General features: G+C 44.0%; 1 protein-coding gene across 2 annotated transcripts in view; it reads right to left on the reverse strand.

Annotated features, from left to right (window-relative positions):
* Window positions 1-1397: 1397 nt before the first annotated feature.
* LOC124805003 (juvenile hormone esterase-like) overlaps window positions 1398-16869 on the reverse strand; it is a 163304-nt gene continuing 147832 nt past the window's right edge. For both annotated transcript variants that reach the window (XM_047265402.1, XM_047265400.1), the window contains exons 11-12: window positions 6629-6789; window positions 1398-1776 (exon numbers count right to left, since the gene is read on the reverse strand). In XM_047265402.1, the coding sequence (XP_047121358.1) occupies window positions 1679-1776; window positions 6629-6789 (259 nt within the window). In that variant the 3' untranslated portion in view covers window positions 1398-1678. The remainder of the gene's footprint in view (window positions 1777-6628; window positions 6790-16869) is intronic.

The raw sequence follows: 16869 nt of genomic DNA on the forward strand, positions 1-16869 counted from the left end.
GGCATATATTGGTCAAACTATCAGGACCGTGGAGGACAGATGTACTGAGCATAAACGGCACACACGATTACAGCAGCCTAATAGATCTGCTATTGCCGAACATTGCTTGGATACTGGTCACCCCATGTTATATAATAACACCGAGATATTGGCATGCACGTCCAGCTATTGGGACAGTGTGATTCGGGAGGCCGTTGAGATTAAATTAGCGAGCAACCTTGTTAACAGGGATGGAGGTTTCTGTTTAAACTCTGTTTGGAATCCGGCTCTCTCCCTTGTCAAGAAACAGAGGGACAGACTCAATGCTACCTCACCTGCGAATTCATAGTCTCACTATCGATAGCTCTGACTTTGGCCATCTTTGGTGGCACTAGTGTTCAGTGTGTGTGTGTTATCTTACCTGCTCGGGTCCGAGAACCGAGGTATTAAATTTGCATGTACGCCGCCTGTCCGTTGCAGTTTGCCTTGAAAATGGCGGGGTGTTCTCCCGCCGAAATATCGGCGGTCGCTGAAAGTGTTACCTGGCTGAATTCCCGGAAGTTATTTGAAAGTTGTATACGCCAGGAGAAACTCAGGTCTCACAATGTAATAATGACTTGAATCACCATAAAATAATTCACTAAATGTGACCTGTTGATCCTAAGGATTTATCTTTGAAGTATTAATTTGTAATAATGGCAGCCTTTGTGGAAGCGGGGCAAACAGCCTCGCAGCAGTGGTACCACCGTTTCCCGTCACATCACAAAAGTTAAGCACTGGCTAGCACGTGAACGGGTGACCTACCGAGTCCGTTGTGTGTTGTTGGCGAGTGGGGTGCACTCGGTCCTCGTCAGGCCAATCGCCGAGCTACTCTACTGAGAAGCAGTGGCTCCGGTCACCAAAACTGACAAAGGGTAGGAGTGCTGACCGAATGCCCCTCCGTGTCCGCATCCTGTGACACCTACCGGCTGTGGATGACACGGCGGTCGGTCGGTACCACTGGCCCTTCTGAGGCTACTTTGGATGAGTGGTTTACGAAATAGCCTCTCTCTGAAATACTTCAACACACGTATATCAAGCTTTTTTACTGTCTCATGTACTGATACTAACAAGACTTTATTATTCACTCGCAGAGTGAGATACACTTCCTTCTCGCGAAGGCAGGGTACGTTTAGATTCAAACTATTCCTGCACTATTCTCCTAAAAATAATGTAAAGATGAAGTTTTATAAAAGTTTTGAACCAACATTATTTGACAAGTATTCCAAGTAAACTACAAATGATGGTACAGTTTGGTTATCCAGTTATTGTTATCTCATAGTTCACCACAAAATTTGTAATGTAGTTGAAAAGCACTATGAGGTACTGCCATCTGCAGTAGAGGACAGTTGAGGGTTTGTCTTAAAGAAGGTTCTTTATTTTTGTGCAAATATTTTTATTTTATTGAATTATATTCTTACTTGTAGAATCAATACGAGTGTAACAAAATAGAATGATTATGATAAATGAACACGAACTGTGGACCAGTCCACTGATGGAGGTGAAATTACATCATAGAGAAACAAGACGCACAAAGTGTAGTCCTTAAATGCAGTTTCACAGCACGGCAGTTAAGTACTGTGCCGCGAGAGGAGAGAATACTGTATCAGGGTTGAGTGAGGAGCGAGCCGCCCCCCTGACTGCGGGCTGGGGCAGCCGGCTAGGCGCCCCTCAGCGCGTTCTCCTGCAGAGGCAGCGAGTCCCAGAAGGCCATCCGCTCCGGCAGCAAGTTGTCCCGCATGCAGAACTTCAGCACTCCTGCACAGCAAACGGAACTTGTCACAACTTCAAAGCAGCTAAAGGGAAGACTTTCCAGAGCCAGCCTACGCGGGGGAGCGAGTTTCCTAGTTCAACTGCTGCTGGTCCCCAACCGACAGTGCGGGGTCTACATCTACATAGATACTACGCAAATCACGTTTAAGTGCCTGGCAGAGGGTTCATCGAACCACCATCACAATTCTCTATTATTGAAATCTAGTATAGCGCGGAAAGAACGAACACCTATATCTTTCCGTGCGAGGTCTGATTTCCCTTATTTTATCGTGGTGATCGTTTCTCCCTATGTAGGTCTGCGTCAACAAAATATTTTCGCATTTGGAGGAGAAGGTTTGTGATTGGAATTTCGTGAGAAGATTCCGTCGCAACGAAAAACGCCTTTGTTTTAAAAGATGTCCAGCCCAAATCCTGCAGTATTTCAGTGACACTTTTTCCCATATTTCGCGATAATACGAAACGTGCTGTCGTCCTTTGAACTTTTTCGGTGTACTCCGTCAATGCTAACTGGTAACGACCCCACACCGCACAGCAGTATTCTAAAAGAGGACGGTCAAGCGCAGTGTAGGCAGTCTCCTCAGTAGATCTGTTACATTTCGTAAGTGTCCTGCCAATAAAACGCAGTCTTTCGTTAGCCTCCACTACAACATTTTCTGCGTGTTCCTTCCAATTTAAGTTGTTCGCAATTCTAATTCCTAGGCATTCAGTTGAATTTAAGGGATTTAGACTTGACAGATTTATCTTGTAACTGAAGTTTAACGGATTACTTTTAGCACTCATATGGATGACCTCACACTTTTCGTTATTTAGGGTCAACTGCCAATTTTCGCACCATCCACATATTTTCTAAGTCGTTTTGCAATTTGATTTGATCTTTTGATGACTTTACTAGGTGATAAACGACAGTGTCATGCGCAAACAACTTAAGACGGCTGCTCAGATTGTCTCCCAAATCGTTTATATAGATAAGGAACTGCAAAGGGCCTCTAACACTACCTTTGGGAACACCAGAAATTACTTCTGTTTTACTCGATGGCTTTCCGTCGGTTACTACGAACTGTGACCTCTCTGACAGGAAATCACAAATCCACTCACATAACTGAGACGATATTCCATAAGCACGCAGTTTCAGTACAAGCCATTTGTGTGGTACAGTGTCAGAAGCCTTCCGCAAATCCAGAAATACGGAATCAAACTGAAATCCCTTGTCAATAGCACTCAACACTTCATGCGAATAAAGAGCTAATGGTGTTTCACAAGAACGATGTTTTCTAAATCCCTGTTGACTGTTTGTCAATAGACGGTTTTCTTCGAGGTAGTTCATAATATTCGAACACAATATATGTTCCAAAAATCCTATTCCATATCGAAGTTAATAATATGGGCCTGTAATTTAGTGGATTGGTCCTAGTACCTTTCTTGAATATTGGTGTGTCATGTGGAACTTTCCAATCTTTGGGTACGGATCTTTCGTCGAGCGAACGCTTGTATATGATTGTTAAGTATGGAGCTAATGCATCAAAAAAATGGATCAAATGGCTCTGAGCACTATGGGACTTAATATCTTTGGTCATCAGTCCCCTAGAACTTAGAACTACTTAAACCTAACTAACCTAAGGACATCACACACATCCATGCCCGAGGCAGGATTCGAACCTGCGACCGTAGCAGTCGCGCGGTTCCGGACTGAGCGCCTAGAACCGCTAGACCACCGCGGCCGGCGCTAATGCACCAACATACTCTGAAAGGAACCTAACTGGTATATAGTTTAGACAAGAAGACTTGCTTTTATTAAGTGATTGAAGTTTCTTCACTACTCCGAGGATATTTACTTCTACGTTACTCATGTTGGTAGCTGTTCTTGATTCGAATTCTGGAATATTTACTTCGACTTCTTTTGTGAAGGCATTTCGGAAGGCTGTGTTTAGTAACTCTGCTTTGCCAGCACTCCCTTCGATAGTATCTGACACAGAACACGGCAGGGAGTCGATTACTGGCTCTCAGACGGCGTCCGCGGATGTGGAGGGTTACGCCGTGCTCGGTGCGCAAAATGGCGATCGTCCCTTGCAGTTGTGAGACGTGCTCGACTGGAAACTTGACGACGAGTATGTCGGCCGTCACATTTCCGTGCAGTCCAACACCGGGGCACTGTCACAGTCAAATGCCCCACAACTCTACGTATGGCACGATTCGATCAGCTGGCCAAATGGACACCCAGAATGAGACCCCTTTCAAACTGTCTCAGGTGCTGATTACGCTGTTCCGCAAATGTAAGCGTAAGTGGCATCGTTGTGTCTCTCACAGTCATCACTCCACATCTGACACTGAACGCGACTCTGATACACAGCCACGGCAGCAACGCTGAAGATGAACAACACTAATGTACTCTGATACACAGTCACGGCAGCAACGCTGAAGATGAACAACACTAATGTACTCTGATGGCTGTTTACTTGCCAAGAGAATTGGAACTTTAATCACTTACTTACCTCCCCTCACCCCAAAATCCTCCCCCCCCCCCCACCCCACGGTATGTACGTGTGCGAAGTTACATTCACAACTGACCACATCTTCTGCGTAGTAGCAGATAAATCAAATGCGACCATACGATATGCATATCAAGTGCACTGTGTTCAACTTTTATTTTGACATTTCTACAACGATTTTCAGTTTAGTATATTTTTAGTCATTCTGTCTTCGTATCAACTCTGTTCATTCATCTAAAACAGGGTGAGACAAAAGTCTGGATACACCCCTATCAGAGCCAAACGGCGTGAGGAATTATGATGGCGTCTGGTATGGTGTGTCCAATTGTGGCGGGAGAGGGCTGAGGGGCAGAAAGTTATAGGAGCGATGGAGACAGCAGTATCTATCTCGAAATCCACTCTCTTGGATTTGGGTTACGTGTTTCAAATGGGAAGGGGATCATATGGCACATCGTTTTCAGCTTCCTCTTTCTCAAGAATACACATTTGAAACCCATTGTAAGATATGTTTATTTCTGTAGGAGATATGCCCTGTTAAAGTTTGAAATTGCAAGGAGGTGATAAATTGCGTTTATTATTGCAGGTGATCCACAAAGGCACTTACACAGCGGAATGCACTGAAGTTGTGTTAATGAGTGGTGGACGAAGTACCAAGGTAACTGCTGCTGACTTCAGTGCCCGGGATGCTAAGAGAAATTACTTTTCACATATGACAGCACCCAAGTTATTGGGCGAATTTCGTGCAACAGGTTCTGTGGTGGGCAGGCCACGCAGTGTACGTCCAAGAACAGCCACCAATGAGGAGACTGAAGCAGCAGTTGTGGCGTCGTTCCTGAAAAGTCCACATCTCGGTACGTGCCGGTTACAAGCAATGTACGTTGTCAGTCAGTGTTAAATCCTCCGTGTGTTGCACACACACCAATGGTACCCATGCAAGTTACAACTACAATATCGTCTCTCGGAGGATCGCCCTGACCAGAGTGTGCAGTTTGCAGAACGGGCTCTGGATCAGGTTAACAGTAGTGCAGACCTCGTATGTAGCTGTTGTCAGTGATGAAGGTAATTTTTATGTGCAAAGAGAAGTAAACAAACAGAATCGTCATTAGCGGTCAGATGCAAACACCTCGTGGTTGGATCCCTGCAAAAGGTGCTGTCGGTAAAAAAGTAATGGTTTGGTGTGGGATTTGGGACACAAGAATCGTGGGCTGGTGTTTATTGACGGAACTTTGAAAACGAAGAGGTATCTTAACATGCTCCGGTAATATGTGCTTCCAACACTGATGAATTCGCAGGGTGATTTCCCAACTCTCGTCCAACAAGACGGTGCATCTCCCAACTATGCTACTGAAGTCAGTTCTGGAGTAAGAGTTTGGAAGTCACTGGACAGTCTCCTGATGTTACACTTCTTGACTTTTACTTGTGGGGCATCCGACATCAGCTGTGCACCAGGTAAAAATCAATAATGTGGTCCATCTTTGCTGGCGTTTTGAGGAGGCACGTGCCTCTCAAAATGGTTCAAATGGCTCTAACATCTGAGGTCATCAGTTCCCCAGACTTAGAACTACTTAAACCCAACTAACCTAAAGACATCACACACATCCATGCCCGAGGCAGTATTCGAACCTGCGACCGTAGCAGCAGCGCGGTTCAGGACGGAAGCGTCTAGAACCGCTCGGCCACAGCGGTCGGCGCATGTGCCTCTGTTGACGCACACATCCTGCGACATGTGCAGGAAGACTGGCAAAAAAAAAGACTCCGACTGTGTGTTCAGCGTAATGGAGGTTATATTGAGCGTACGTTGTAATGCCGACTCTGCCAAGTGACGTAAACTTTAGCGGTCATAACTCCTGCACAACTAAAGATATCTTAAAACAAATTTCACATTTGTATTCCTGAGAAAGAGGCAGTTCAAAATGATGTGCCTTATGACCCCCATCCTTCCTGTAATACGTAACCCAAACCCAAGATGGAGGATTGAGAGAGGGCCGCCGCTGTCATCATAGCTCCTGTAAGTTGCGCTACTACCTACAGACACCCTCTACCTGACGCCATTATGGTTCCTCTCACAGTTCGACTTCTGCAGGGGTGTATTCAGACTTTCGCCTCACCCTGTCCATGATTTGCATGCACCCCGTTAGGATCGTAAGATTCTATCGTGATTCACTGAATCACGCTGAAAATTAGCCTTCAGCGTCATTTGACATTGTATGAATGATAATTTGGTCAGCGTCATTTGACATTGTATGAATGATAATTTGGTAAAAAGACGCTGTACTTCTGACGTCATTAGCTCCTATACTGAGAGAAGCTGCCCCAGCCGGACTCGGGTGGGTCCTCAGTGGGTGACGTACCGTCTTCCGCAGTGCGGCCGGCGCCCGCGGCTGCGGCTATCTGCAGGTAGGGCAAGGAGGTGGTGTCCGTGGTGCTGGGCCACCACACCTCGTCCACAGTGCTGGCGCAGCCGTCCTGCGACCTGCGGCAACGTCTCCACGACACCGGCGCAGTGGGTTGCCTGGAAGAGACGTTTCCACTGTACTCGAGCTCCACGAAATGTAAGGTCAGGTAAACAGGCAGGACTCTGTAGAAATCGTCGGATAACATAAAGCAGACATCTAGGAAATGAGGTCGACAGGCAGGGCAGAATCACTAGCCAGGAATGGCTGCAGGACAAGTGCGAGGCTGCAGAAGCACGCATGACAAATGGAAAAATAGATGCCGCCACTAAAAAAGTTATTAAAGTGGCCTTCGGAGAGAAGAGAAACAGCTGCATTGACATAAACTACTGGCCATTAAAATTGCTACGCCAAGAAGAAATGCAGATGATAAACGGGTATCCATTGGACAAATATATTATACTACAACTGACATGTGATAACATTTTCACGCAATTTGGCTGCATGGATCCTGAGAAATCAGTACCCAGAACAACCACCTCTGGCAGTAATAAGCAGTAATAACGGCCTTGATACGCCTGGACATTGAGTCAAACAGAGCTTGGATGGCGTGTACAGGTACAGCTGCCCATGCAGCTTCAACACGATACCACAGTTCACCAAGAGTAGTGACTGGCGTATTGTGACGGGCCAGTTGCTCGGCCACCATTGACCAGACGTTTTCAGTTGGTGAGAGATCTGGAGAATGTGCTGGCCAGGGCAGCAGTCGAACATTTTCTGTTTCCAGAAAGGCCCGTACTGGACCTGCAACATGCGGTCGTGCATTATCCTGCTGAAATGTAGGGTTTCGCAGGGATCGAATGAAGGATAGAGCCACGGGTCGTAACACATCTGAAATGTAACGTCCACTATTCAAAGTGCCGTCAATGCGAACAAGAGGTGACCGAGACGTGTAACCAATGGCACCCCATAATATCACGCCGGGTGATACGGCAGTATGGCGATGACGAATACACGCTTCCAATGTGCGTTCACCGCGATGTCGCCAAACACGGATGCGACCATCATGATGTGTAAACAGAACCTGGATTCATCCGAAAAAATGACGTTTTGACATTCGTGCACCCAGCTTCGTCGTTGAGTACACCATCAAAATGGTTCAAATGGCTCCGAGCACTATGGGACTCAATTGCTGTGGTCATAAGTCCCCTAGAACTTAGAACTATTTAAACCTAACCTAAGGACATCACACACATCCATGCCCGAGGCAGGATTCGAACCTGCGACCGTAGCGGTCGTGCGGAGTACACCATCGTAGGCGGTCCTGTCTGTGATGCAGCGTCAAGGGTAACCGCACCCATGGTCTCCGAGCTCATAGTCCATGCTGGTGCAAACGTCGGCGAACTGTTTGTGCAGATGGTTGTTGTGTTGCAAACGTCCCCATCTGTTGACTCAAGGATAGAGACGTGGCTGCACGATCCGTTACGGCCATGCGCATAAGATGTCTGTCATCTCGACTGCTAGTGATACGAGCCCATTGGGATCCAGCACGGCGTTCCTATTACCCTCCTAACAGTCAATGTCGCGCTACGATAAACCGCAATCGCGATGGGCTACAATCCAACCTTTATCAAAATGGTTCAAATGGCTCTTAGCACTATGCGACTTAAATTCTGAGGTCATCAGTCGCCTAGAACTTAGAACTAATTAAACCTAACTAACCTAAGGACATCACACACATCCATGCCCGAGGCAGGATTCGAAGCTGCGACCGTAGCGGTCGCTCGGTTCCAGACTGTAGCGCATAGAACCGCACGGCCACTCCGGCCGGCCAACCTTTATCAAAGTCGGAAACGTGATGGTATGCATTTCCCCTCCTTACACGAGCTATCACAACAACGTCTCACCAGGCAACGCCGGTCAACTGCTGTTTGTGTATGAGAAATCGGCTGGAAACTTTCCTCATGTCAGCACGTTGTATGTGTCGCCACCGGCGCCAACTGTGGTGTCACCGCCAGACACCACACTTGCTAGGTGGTAGCTTAAATCGGCCGCGGTCCATTAGTACATGTCGGACCCGCGTGTCGCCACTGTGTGATCGCAGACCGAGCGCCACCACAAGGCAGGTCTCGCGATACGGGACAGCACTCGTCCCAGTTGTACGACGAGTTTGCTAGCGACTACACTGCCGAAGCCTTTGCTCTCATTTGCCGAGAGACAGTTAGAATAGCCTTCAGCTAAGTCCATGGCTACGACCTAGCAAGGCGCCATTAGCCTACATAGTTTGATAGTTATCGTATGAAATGTCTCATCAAGAATGCTGTATTCATAACAAGGATAAATAAAAGTTAAGTATTCGAGGAGCTGCATACTTTTCTTATTAGAATTCACTACTTATCCTGTTCCAGAATTCACGCCCGTCTGCGTTAGATAGCGTGCATTTCGGCCTCCTCTATCTACAAGGTGTTGGCACATTCGCCAACACATCAACTTTGTGTGAATGCTCTGAAAAGCTAATCATTTGCATATCACAGCATCTTCTTCCTGTCGGTTAAATTTCGTCACTGTAGCGCGTTATCTTCGTGGTGTAGCAATTTTAATGGCCTGTAGTGTATACAGCTGAAATGACAAGCCAGTACTAAGCAAAGGAGGAATTTATAGAAGAGCTAAGAAAGGAAATGAGCATGAAGATGACGTTATAGAAAGGTAAGAAGAAGTAAATGAAGGTGAGATGAGAGATATGGTACTGGGAGAAGAATCTGGTAGAGCTCTCAAAGATCTAAGTAGAAATAAGGCCCCTGGAGTAGGCGGCATTCCCTCAGAATTACGGAACCACTGCAAGAGCCAGCCGTAACAAAATCATTCCACTTGTGTAAGATGTGTGAGATAAGTCTTGCTTTTACTAGATGGGCATAGCACACACACCAAACATGTAGGGCCAATTCAGCTGGCTCCCGATTGTGGTGTAATCGTGCTATTATTTCCTGTTCACACGACTCATTGTCTACAGTCACTGGACAGGTCGCTGTTTAAAACTATAAATAATAGCTGCAATGGAGCGTCATCTTCGTGAGCGCTTTATCTTCTACCCGTGTATAACAACAGTCATCAAGAAAAATGCGAAACGACCTAAACCAGCATCAAGTCCTTACAGAAAGGAGACAGAAGCAAACAAAACCCAAATAAGAAGAAGAAACCTGTGCACAAAGCTGTGAAAAAGAGGCAAACAGATGGAAACCTTAACAAGAATAAAAAATAAAGGAAAGAGTGAATTGGTTTTGTCAACGGTGTGAGGAAGATCAAGAAGAAGACATGATTCAGTGTATGAATGTAAAGGTTGGATTCGTGACTTTTCGCGCTGGTGTGTAATATAAAATTAAGAATATTTCTGTGATATCTGTGTTCAAACCAATTGATTTTCAATATGCCAATTTAAACAATTTAATTAATAAAAAAGTATAATTCGAGTCCAGATTTTGAAATCCTACTGACCAGAGCCTGCGTGAGCAACATATCAATGCTCCTAGATGACTAACCCGGTGCACGACCACCATCTGCCGTTGCAGGTTGCCTATCTAACGGCTTCTAGGAGCAACAAAAATCTGGTTTTCAATACTTCTATGTACAACACACTAAAACAAGTACTGCACATAGAAGCGGTGTACATGCCTCGTCGTAGCACGTCACTGCGTGCAAATACTCATTTTATAAGAGTCTAATAACCGAGAATAGGAGCAGCACTTAGTGATTTCCAAATCTTATGAAGTCGTTACCGTCTTATTGTTGTAACAAAATTAGCATTCTCCAATTGCTTCATTTTAAGTACATTTACGGAGGTAATGGCGGACTCACGTCTTATCGCCAGCAGCAAATCAGTGCACAAAATCGCTACGATTTAAGTTCACACATTGCTAGGAAATTCGTTTTCACCACTGCAAACCATTCAACAAATAATGCATTCATTTTGCACAAACATTTTCTTTTTCCTGTCTTCGGCATTAAACAACTTCACGGTGCGTCTTTAATAGCCGATGTCGCAATATTATATTATGCCCCTGTATTGGAATTAATGTAATGTTCCTGTATGTAATACTTACGTCAATTGCATTTATAAAAACAAAAAATACAAAAAATGTAAAATTTCCTTGTTAAGATGTTAATGAGCTACGCCCAAAGAAATTTGTTATGTCTAATATCTGAGATGATGCAGAAGCCAGAGAAGGACAGTTGAAGTGAGAGTCGTCAGTGGAAGAAAATAACAGCCTTGTTAATGCATTGTGTATTTTAACAGAATTTTCAAAACTCAGTACTGCTGACAATTGTAAGTTTTGTGCAGCTTCCTATAACACAAATGAAAGATAATTACTTCTGGCTACAAATGTGAGTACTGCTTATCGTAAAACTGTTATGTCGGCATGCTGTCTTATATTAGGGCTGTTTTGTGAAATACATGCGTAGCTAAAATGTATAAAATTTCATTCTCTGAGCACATACAAGAAACTTTCTAAAGGAAAAATCCCTCCTATATTTTGATTTGTGATCCTACCGGACTGTTTCTTGTTTTTCAGGTCTTTGACAATTATTATCTGGAGAAGGTTTTGTGCACAGCAGATAAATCGAAGTAACAGCTGTTATTCTTTGTATATTGGATTTTAAAGTGTCAAGAAACATTGTTGGAAAGCGCATTGACGATTACAGAAACGCAGCTAGCAATAAGGCGAGAAAGGCGTCACTAAATAAAGGTAAGATCGTTGAGCTTGTGCAAACAAAGCTGTCACACCCACCATATCCCAAAACCAACAAACAGAGAGGTTGAAGTGTTGTGCTGAGTTGATATTAATGACCCAAAAACTTAGTAAAGGCTTGCAGTAATCATTAACGTAAATTAGGAATATTTTCTGTTTCCAAATCACACACACCGTTTTAGTCCTTCAAGTCTCTCGAGGCGCTGAATTCCAGACTGATTTTCTGGTGGTAATGTATGTGTTGTAACTTTCCCATCTAGGCGGAAGGAAGGTTCTGTGCTGGGAGAACAATATTAGTAGTTGGGGTACGCAGGCCGAATTAGGCACGAACAAACTTCTGAGAATCGCTGTATAGTCAAAGTGCTAAATAATACGTGTACGAGACACGGCAGGATCTATCTGGAACGAATGCTTTGGAAAAGGCGTTTGTATCGAAAAACTGTATCAGTAAGCAGAGTTGTTAATCGTCTGACGACATACCTGTGCAAGATTAGTTTGGGACGAACAAAAGAATGTTTAGTTTAGTGCAAAGGAGTGAGCTTTAGCAGACGTGCTTTTAAACACATGCATGTTTAACAGAGAGAAGGAATGAATTGTCACGTGGAGTCATTGTGTTGCTGGTACGAGCGGAGGAAGTGTAAGAGGATAATATTCTCAGTATTAATACCCAATTTAGAGATAGAATATTTAAACGACTGCACAGAGTAAATAAATGAGCGTTCGCTTTGGCTGATTATACGTTAACACGGGATATTTTAATGACACGACACCATTTCGAATATTAGTAAATACTTTCAGAAGTTTAACAATAATCCCGTCGACGATGCCAAACACCTCCCTTGTAGCGTCTACCAGTGGAATGTACAAAATGAACCCGCGAGGAGACATACCGCATTTCTTTTTATCTCCTCTACCTCTTCTTTTAATCCAACCTAGTATGGGCCCTAGACTGACGAGTAATACCCACGAACCGGTCGATTGAGTGTTCTTCTTTCATGAGTGAATTACATTTCCTTAATATGAATTCCGGCCTGGCACCTACTTTTCCTAGAAACAGTTTCATGTTTTTGTTCAACATTGCATCGCCAAAGACTGGATATTTCACGGTGGCTATTGTTTCCAGTGCGTAATCTGACAGTATGGGTCTCTTCCCCTGTTTATACGCCATGTATTACAGTTACTTACGTTCACAGCCAACTGGCAGTCCCTGCACCAGCCGTCGATCCCCTGCAGGCTTCCTCCGTTTCGCGCGTTTTCTGACGGCGCGACTTCTCTGAGACGGGTCAGCCCTCGCGAACAAACGAACGCAGCTTCCGATGTTAGCCACTACATCATTTACATATACAACAGGCTATCCTGATCAACTCAGACGCGAGACTCCACAAATAACCAGAGCACAAGGACAATCCTAACTGCCCATGCTTTTACTGTAAATTACTGTTTATTGCTTTTACAAAATACACTACATATCATTTTTGAGAACATTCTGCATTACTTACTCGTTACTCGTCGAAAACCGGATATTTTATTACAAAATTAATTTTTCGTGTCACTAATTATCAGTTTACTTTCGGGAAATATCCGCATTTCCTCTTCTGTATCGGTTTCTGTAACTTTTCTCCTGACGTTGGTTCTCATTTTCCACAGAGTCAAGACACCCATCTAGTTAAACGCATTCTCTACTGTTTATTCTAATAACGGATCATACCCACTCGGATAACCGTGCGTGTCAGAGCCCCGACTCCGGCACGAGGAGTTGGGCCGGCACCGGGTCGAACCCGCCCGGCGGATTTACGGCGAGGGCTGGTCTGCTGGCCAGGCTGGACTTGGTTTTTAGGTGGTTTCCCACATCCCTCTAACTGAATACAGGACTGATTCCCTTAGTCCCATCTGAGTTATACGATTCGCAAACATTTACAAAACATTCGTTCACTTTCATATGAAGAACACTATGTGCAGACTGTTAGCCTACAGATATTCTGTTCTGGACGGCAGGGGTGGGGGGTGGAAGAAGGGGTAACAAGGTGGCGACAGGAAGTGTATCCGGCCACTCTTTAAATTAATAATGCCTAATCCGTTCTACTTCCAAACCGTGCCGACCCTGAGCCGATGTGGGACAATGGCACAAGAAAAAAATGAGAACTAATAACTATTAACGTATTTTAGGGCCCGATTACGGGTTCCTCGATCACCTCGTATAAGCTCTGCTTCTTTACTGAATACACTTTGCCCACCACATCCGTGTCACTTAGCGCCTCAAATCCTGGTTCATGGGAATTGCTAATCAATCACTCACAGACATTTTTGCCATATACGTCTTCACAACAAGAAACTTGTGTTTTAAGCGAAAACATCATTTCTAATTATAAGATTAAATTTTTCATTCTTTTCATACATTTCCGAACTATACATCGATAATCTGCAAGCCGGATTCCTCACAACTGGATAATCGAAAGTTTGCTGTTGTATACAGTAATAGTCGTACAACGCTCTGCTGGGTTAAAACTTTTACATTAGTCGATTTCGGCTCGTTTAGTGATCTGTTCACTTTTACTGTAAATTGTCATATTGACCCAACGTTAAAGTACAGCAAAACATTTCTACTAACATACATTTTTATATAGTTTTTGGCATAGTTATACTCCAATACGCTGCTGAAAATAAAAATAATAGTAATATTCAGAACATTACTTTAAAATTTTTCATATAGGTTAAATTTGAAACAACAGACAGTTTTCAGTAACCCATTTTTCTTAGAAAAGCACTCCGTCTTCAGGGCACAAGTGGCCCATCGGGACCATCCGACCGCCGTATCATCCTCAGTTAAGAATGCAGATAGGAGGGGTGTGTGGTCAGCACACTGCTCTCCCAGTTGTTATGATGGTTTTCTTTGACCTGAGCCGCTACTATTCGGTCGAGTAGATCCTCAATTGGCATCACGAGGCTGAGTGCCCGCCAAAAATGGCAACAGCGCATGGCGGCACGGATGGTCACTCATCCACGTGCTGGCCACGCCCGACAGCGCTTAACTTTGGTGAACTGACAGGGGCCGGTGTATTGTTACTTTACTGGTTGCTGTTTGGACACAAATAGCCACAAGCATGTCTATATAATCATAAATATGAAACAACAGTTTCCAATACAGGCAGTTATTTTTGAAAATTTTACTCTTTATTTTCTAACTTTTGTTCTTACTCGCTGCAGTTCGGACACAAGTATGTGACGTGTATCTTGCAAACATGTATATTACATTTTCCACACAATATTTTTGTTTTATTGTCATTTTTTGCTCAACAGAACTTGCAGTGCACATTTTTGGAAGGTTTTCTTGTTGTCAGTAAGTTTGACAGATTCGCCAAATCTTCAGGGTTTTTGATACTCCTCGCCGTTTTCAGAGAGTCTTGTGTTCTTGGGAAATGCGTCCTTGATGCAATATGTTCTGCTAATAGTGACGTCTCCTTCTAACCAATTTTCTTGCATTCCAATTAGAGTCAATCTAAGTCCGCAAAACATATGCATTATAGGCAGAAACATGAAGAGTATTGTGGAAACTATCATGAACGAACTACTGGTTTTTCCTCTGCTTGTGTCTGTGCCTGTTATCTGATCAAGTGTATCCACAGTCCCTTTCGTTGAATTACAATCCAGAATCATTTGTGGCTTCTTATTAGCCTTGTCACTGATTTCATCAATATGTTGGAGATGCGCAATAATAAAACATTCTCATTTCTCTTAGTAGGGTCATTCATGAAGTAGAATGAAGAACTATGAACCTCCTTGTTGGTCATATTTTGTGCTAACTCTGGCTTATCTTTCCGTATAGTTCCCAATATTCTTAATTTTCTTTACAGGAGAAATTGTCCAACATTTTAGACTCAAAAAAATTGCGGAAAGTTGTGATATTCGGATCTCTCAACGCTGAACTGAGATCAGAAACTACTCTTATTGCCTGATTCTTTCTTGGTACCGCTCCGCTCTCCTTTCCTGTATAAATTTGGACTTCCAGTCCTTATGGAGATTTGCTGTCACACAGAGTCAATATTTTGATCTCATATTTTCCAGGTTGACTCGTGAGTACTGTTTGCATATACAGTGCCCGCTGAAGGCTACTAACTGCTCATCAACAGTAACATTTTCTCATTGATTATAGAGTTTAGGAAAGACTTTTACCTACTTCTCCTAAGTATTATGAATTACGCCGTCCTTCTGCCCTAGTGGATAGGGGTATCTTCTTCTCTAATGAATATCTTACACAATGTTTTATTGGACACGGAGAATTCCATGGCTGGCAGATGCGAGGATAGCAGGCGCTGTAGGGGAAATGCTAACTGCTGGAGGGGAAGTGCCGTTGTAAACTAAAGCCTCCAATACCCTTTTTTTTTGTAAATATTGAGCGGAGCCCCTTCACGGCCACCCTTGCTTGGTAACCGTTCAGAAAGATCTACTGCCTTCGATTACTGTCTAAAAAGAATTCCGCCAAAAATGCAGCGATTTATTTTCGCCTGGTTTGTTAACCATTTGAAGCTTTCAGACAAATGTCACGAGTGGGGAATTTCGAATAAAATCTACAAATTTCTCTTGTTACGATGTTAAAATGTCCTCCTTTTTCAATACACAGAGGAGTTTACACAGTCCCACATCACTAACATGTTATGCAGATGCAATTACGAGAGAATTCTGAAACAGTGATTCATTGAGTGAGGAACTGAAGAAAAGTAAGGTCAGCGTGTGGTGTCACCGCCAGACACCACACTTGCTAGGTGGTAGCCTTTAAAACGGCCTCGGTCCGTTAGTATATGTCGGACCCGCGTGTCGCCACTATCAATGATTTCAGACCGAGCGCCGCCACACGGCAGGTCTAGTCTAGACTCCCTAGCATTCGCCCCAGTTGTACAGCCGACTTTGCTAGCGATGGTTCACTGGCTACATACGCTCTCATTTGCAGAGACAACAGTTTAGCATAGTCTTCAGCTACGTCATTTGCTACGACCTAGCAAAGCGCCATATTCTTCAAGAATGTATTCTGAACTGATAATATTGTGAATCATGTACCGTCAAGAGCGACGTTCATTATTAATGGATGAAAGTTAAGTATGAAACTAATTACGTCCGCTTTCTGAATTCTAATTCCTTGTCATGTTCCAGACCTCACGTCAGTATAGTTCTTCCCTCCTCACGCCAGCCTGCGTGAGCTAAAACGCGTGCATTTCGGCCTCCTCTCGTAACACGGTATTGGCTCTTCTGCCAACACAACACAGCGTCTTATGAAAAAGCACATTACGTTGTTCCAAAACCCACAGCATTTCTCGTTTCACCAGCTCTCGATGGCCCTTAAAAATTACATTCTTTCATCAGAAAAGTCTGTCGTTAATGGAGTAACACGGTAGACAATGAAGTTTTGCATAATAAGCATACGACAAAATACTCTCCTCTTTGTGTGCTATCATTTGCCAA

This window comes from Schistocerca piceifrons, chromosome 7, assembly GCF_021461385.2.
Source record: "Schistocerca piceifrons isolate TAMUIC-IGC-003096 chromosome 7, iqSchPice1.1, whole genome shotgun sequence".
Taxonomy (NCBI): Eukaryota; Metazoa; Arthropoda; class Insecta; order Orthoptera; family Acrididae; genus Schistocerca; species Schistocerca piceifrons.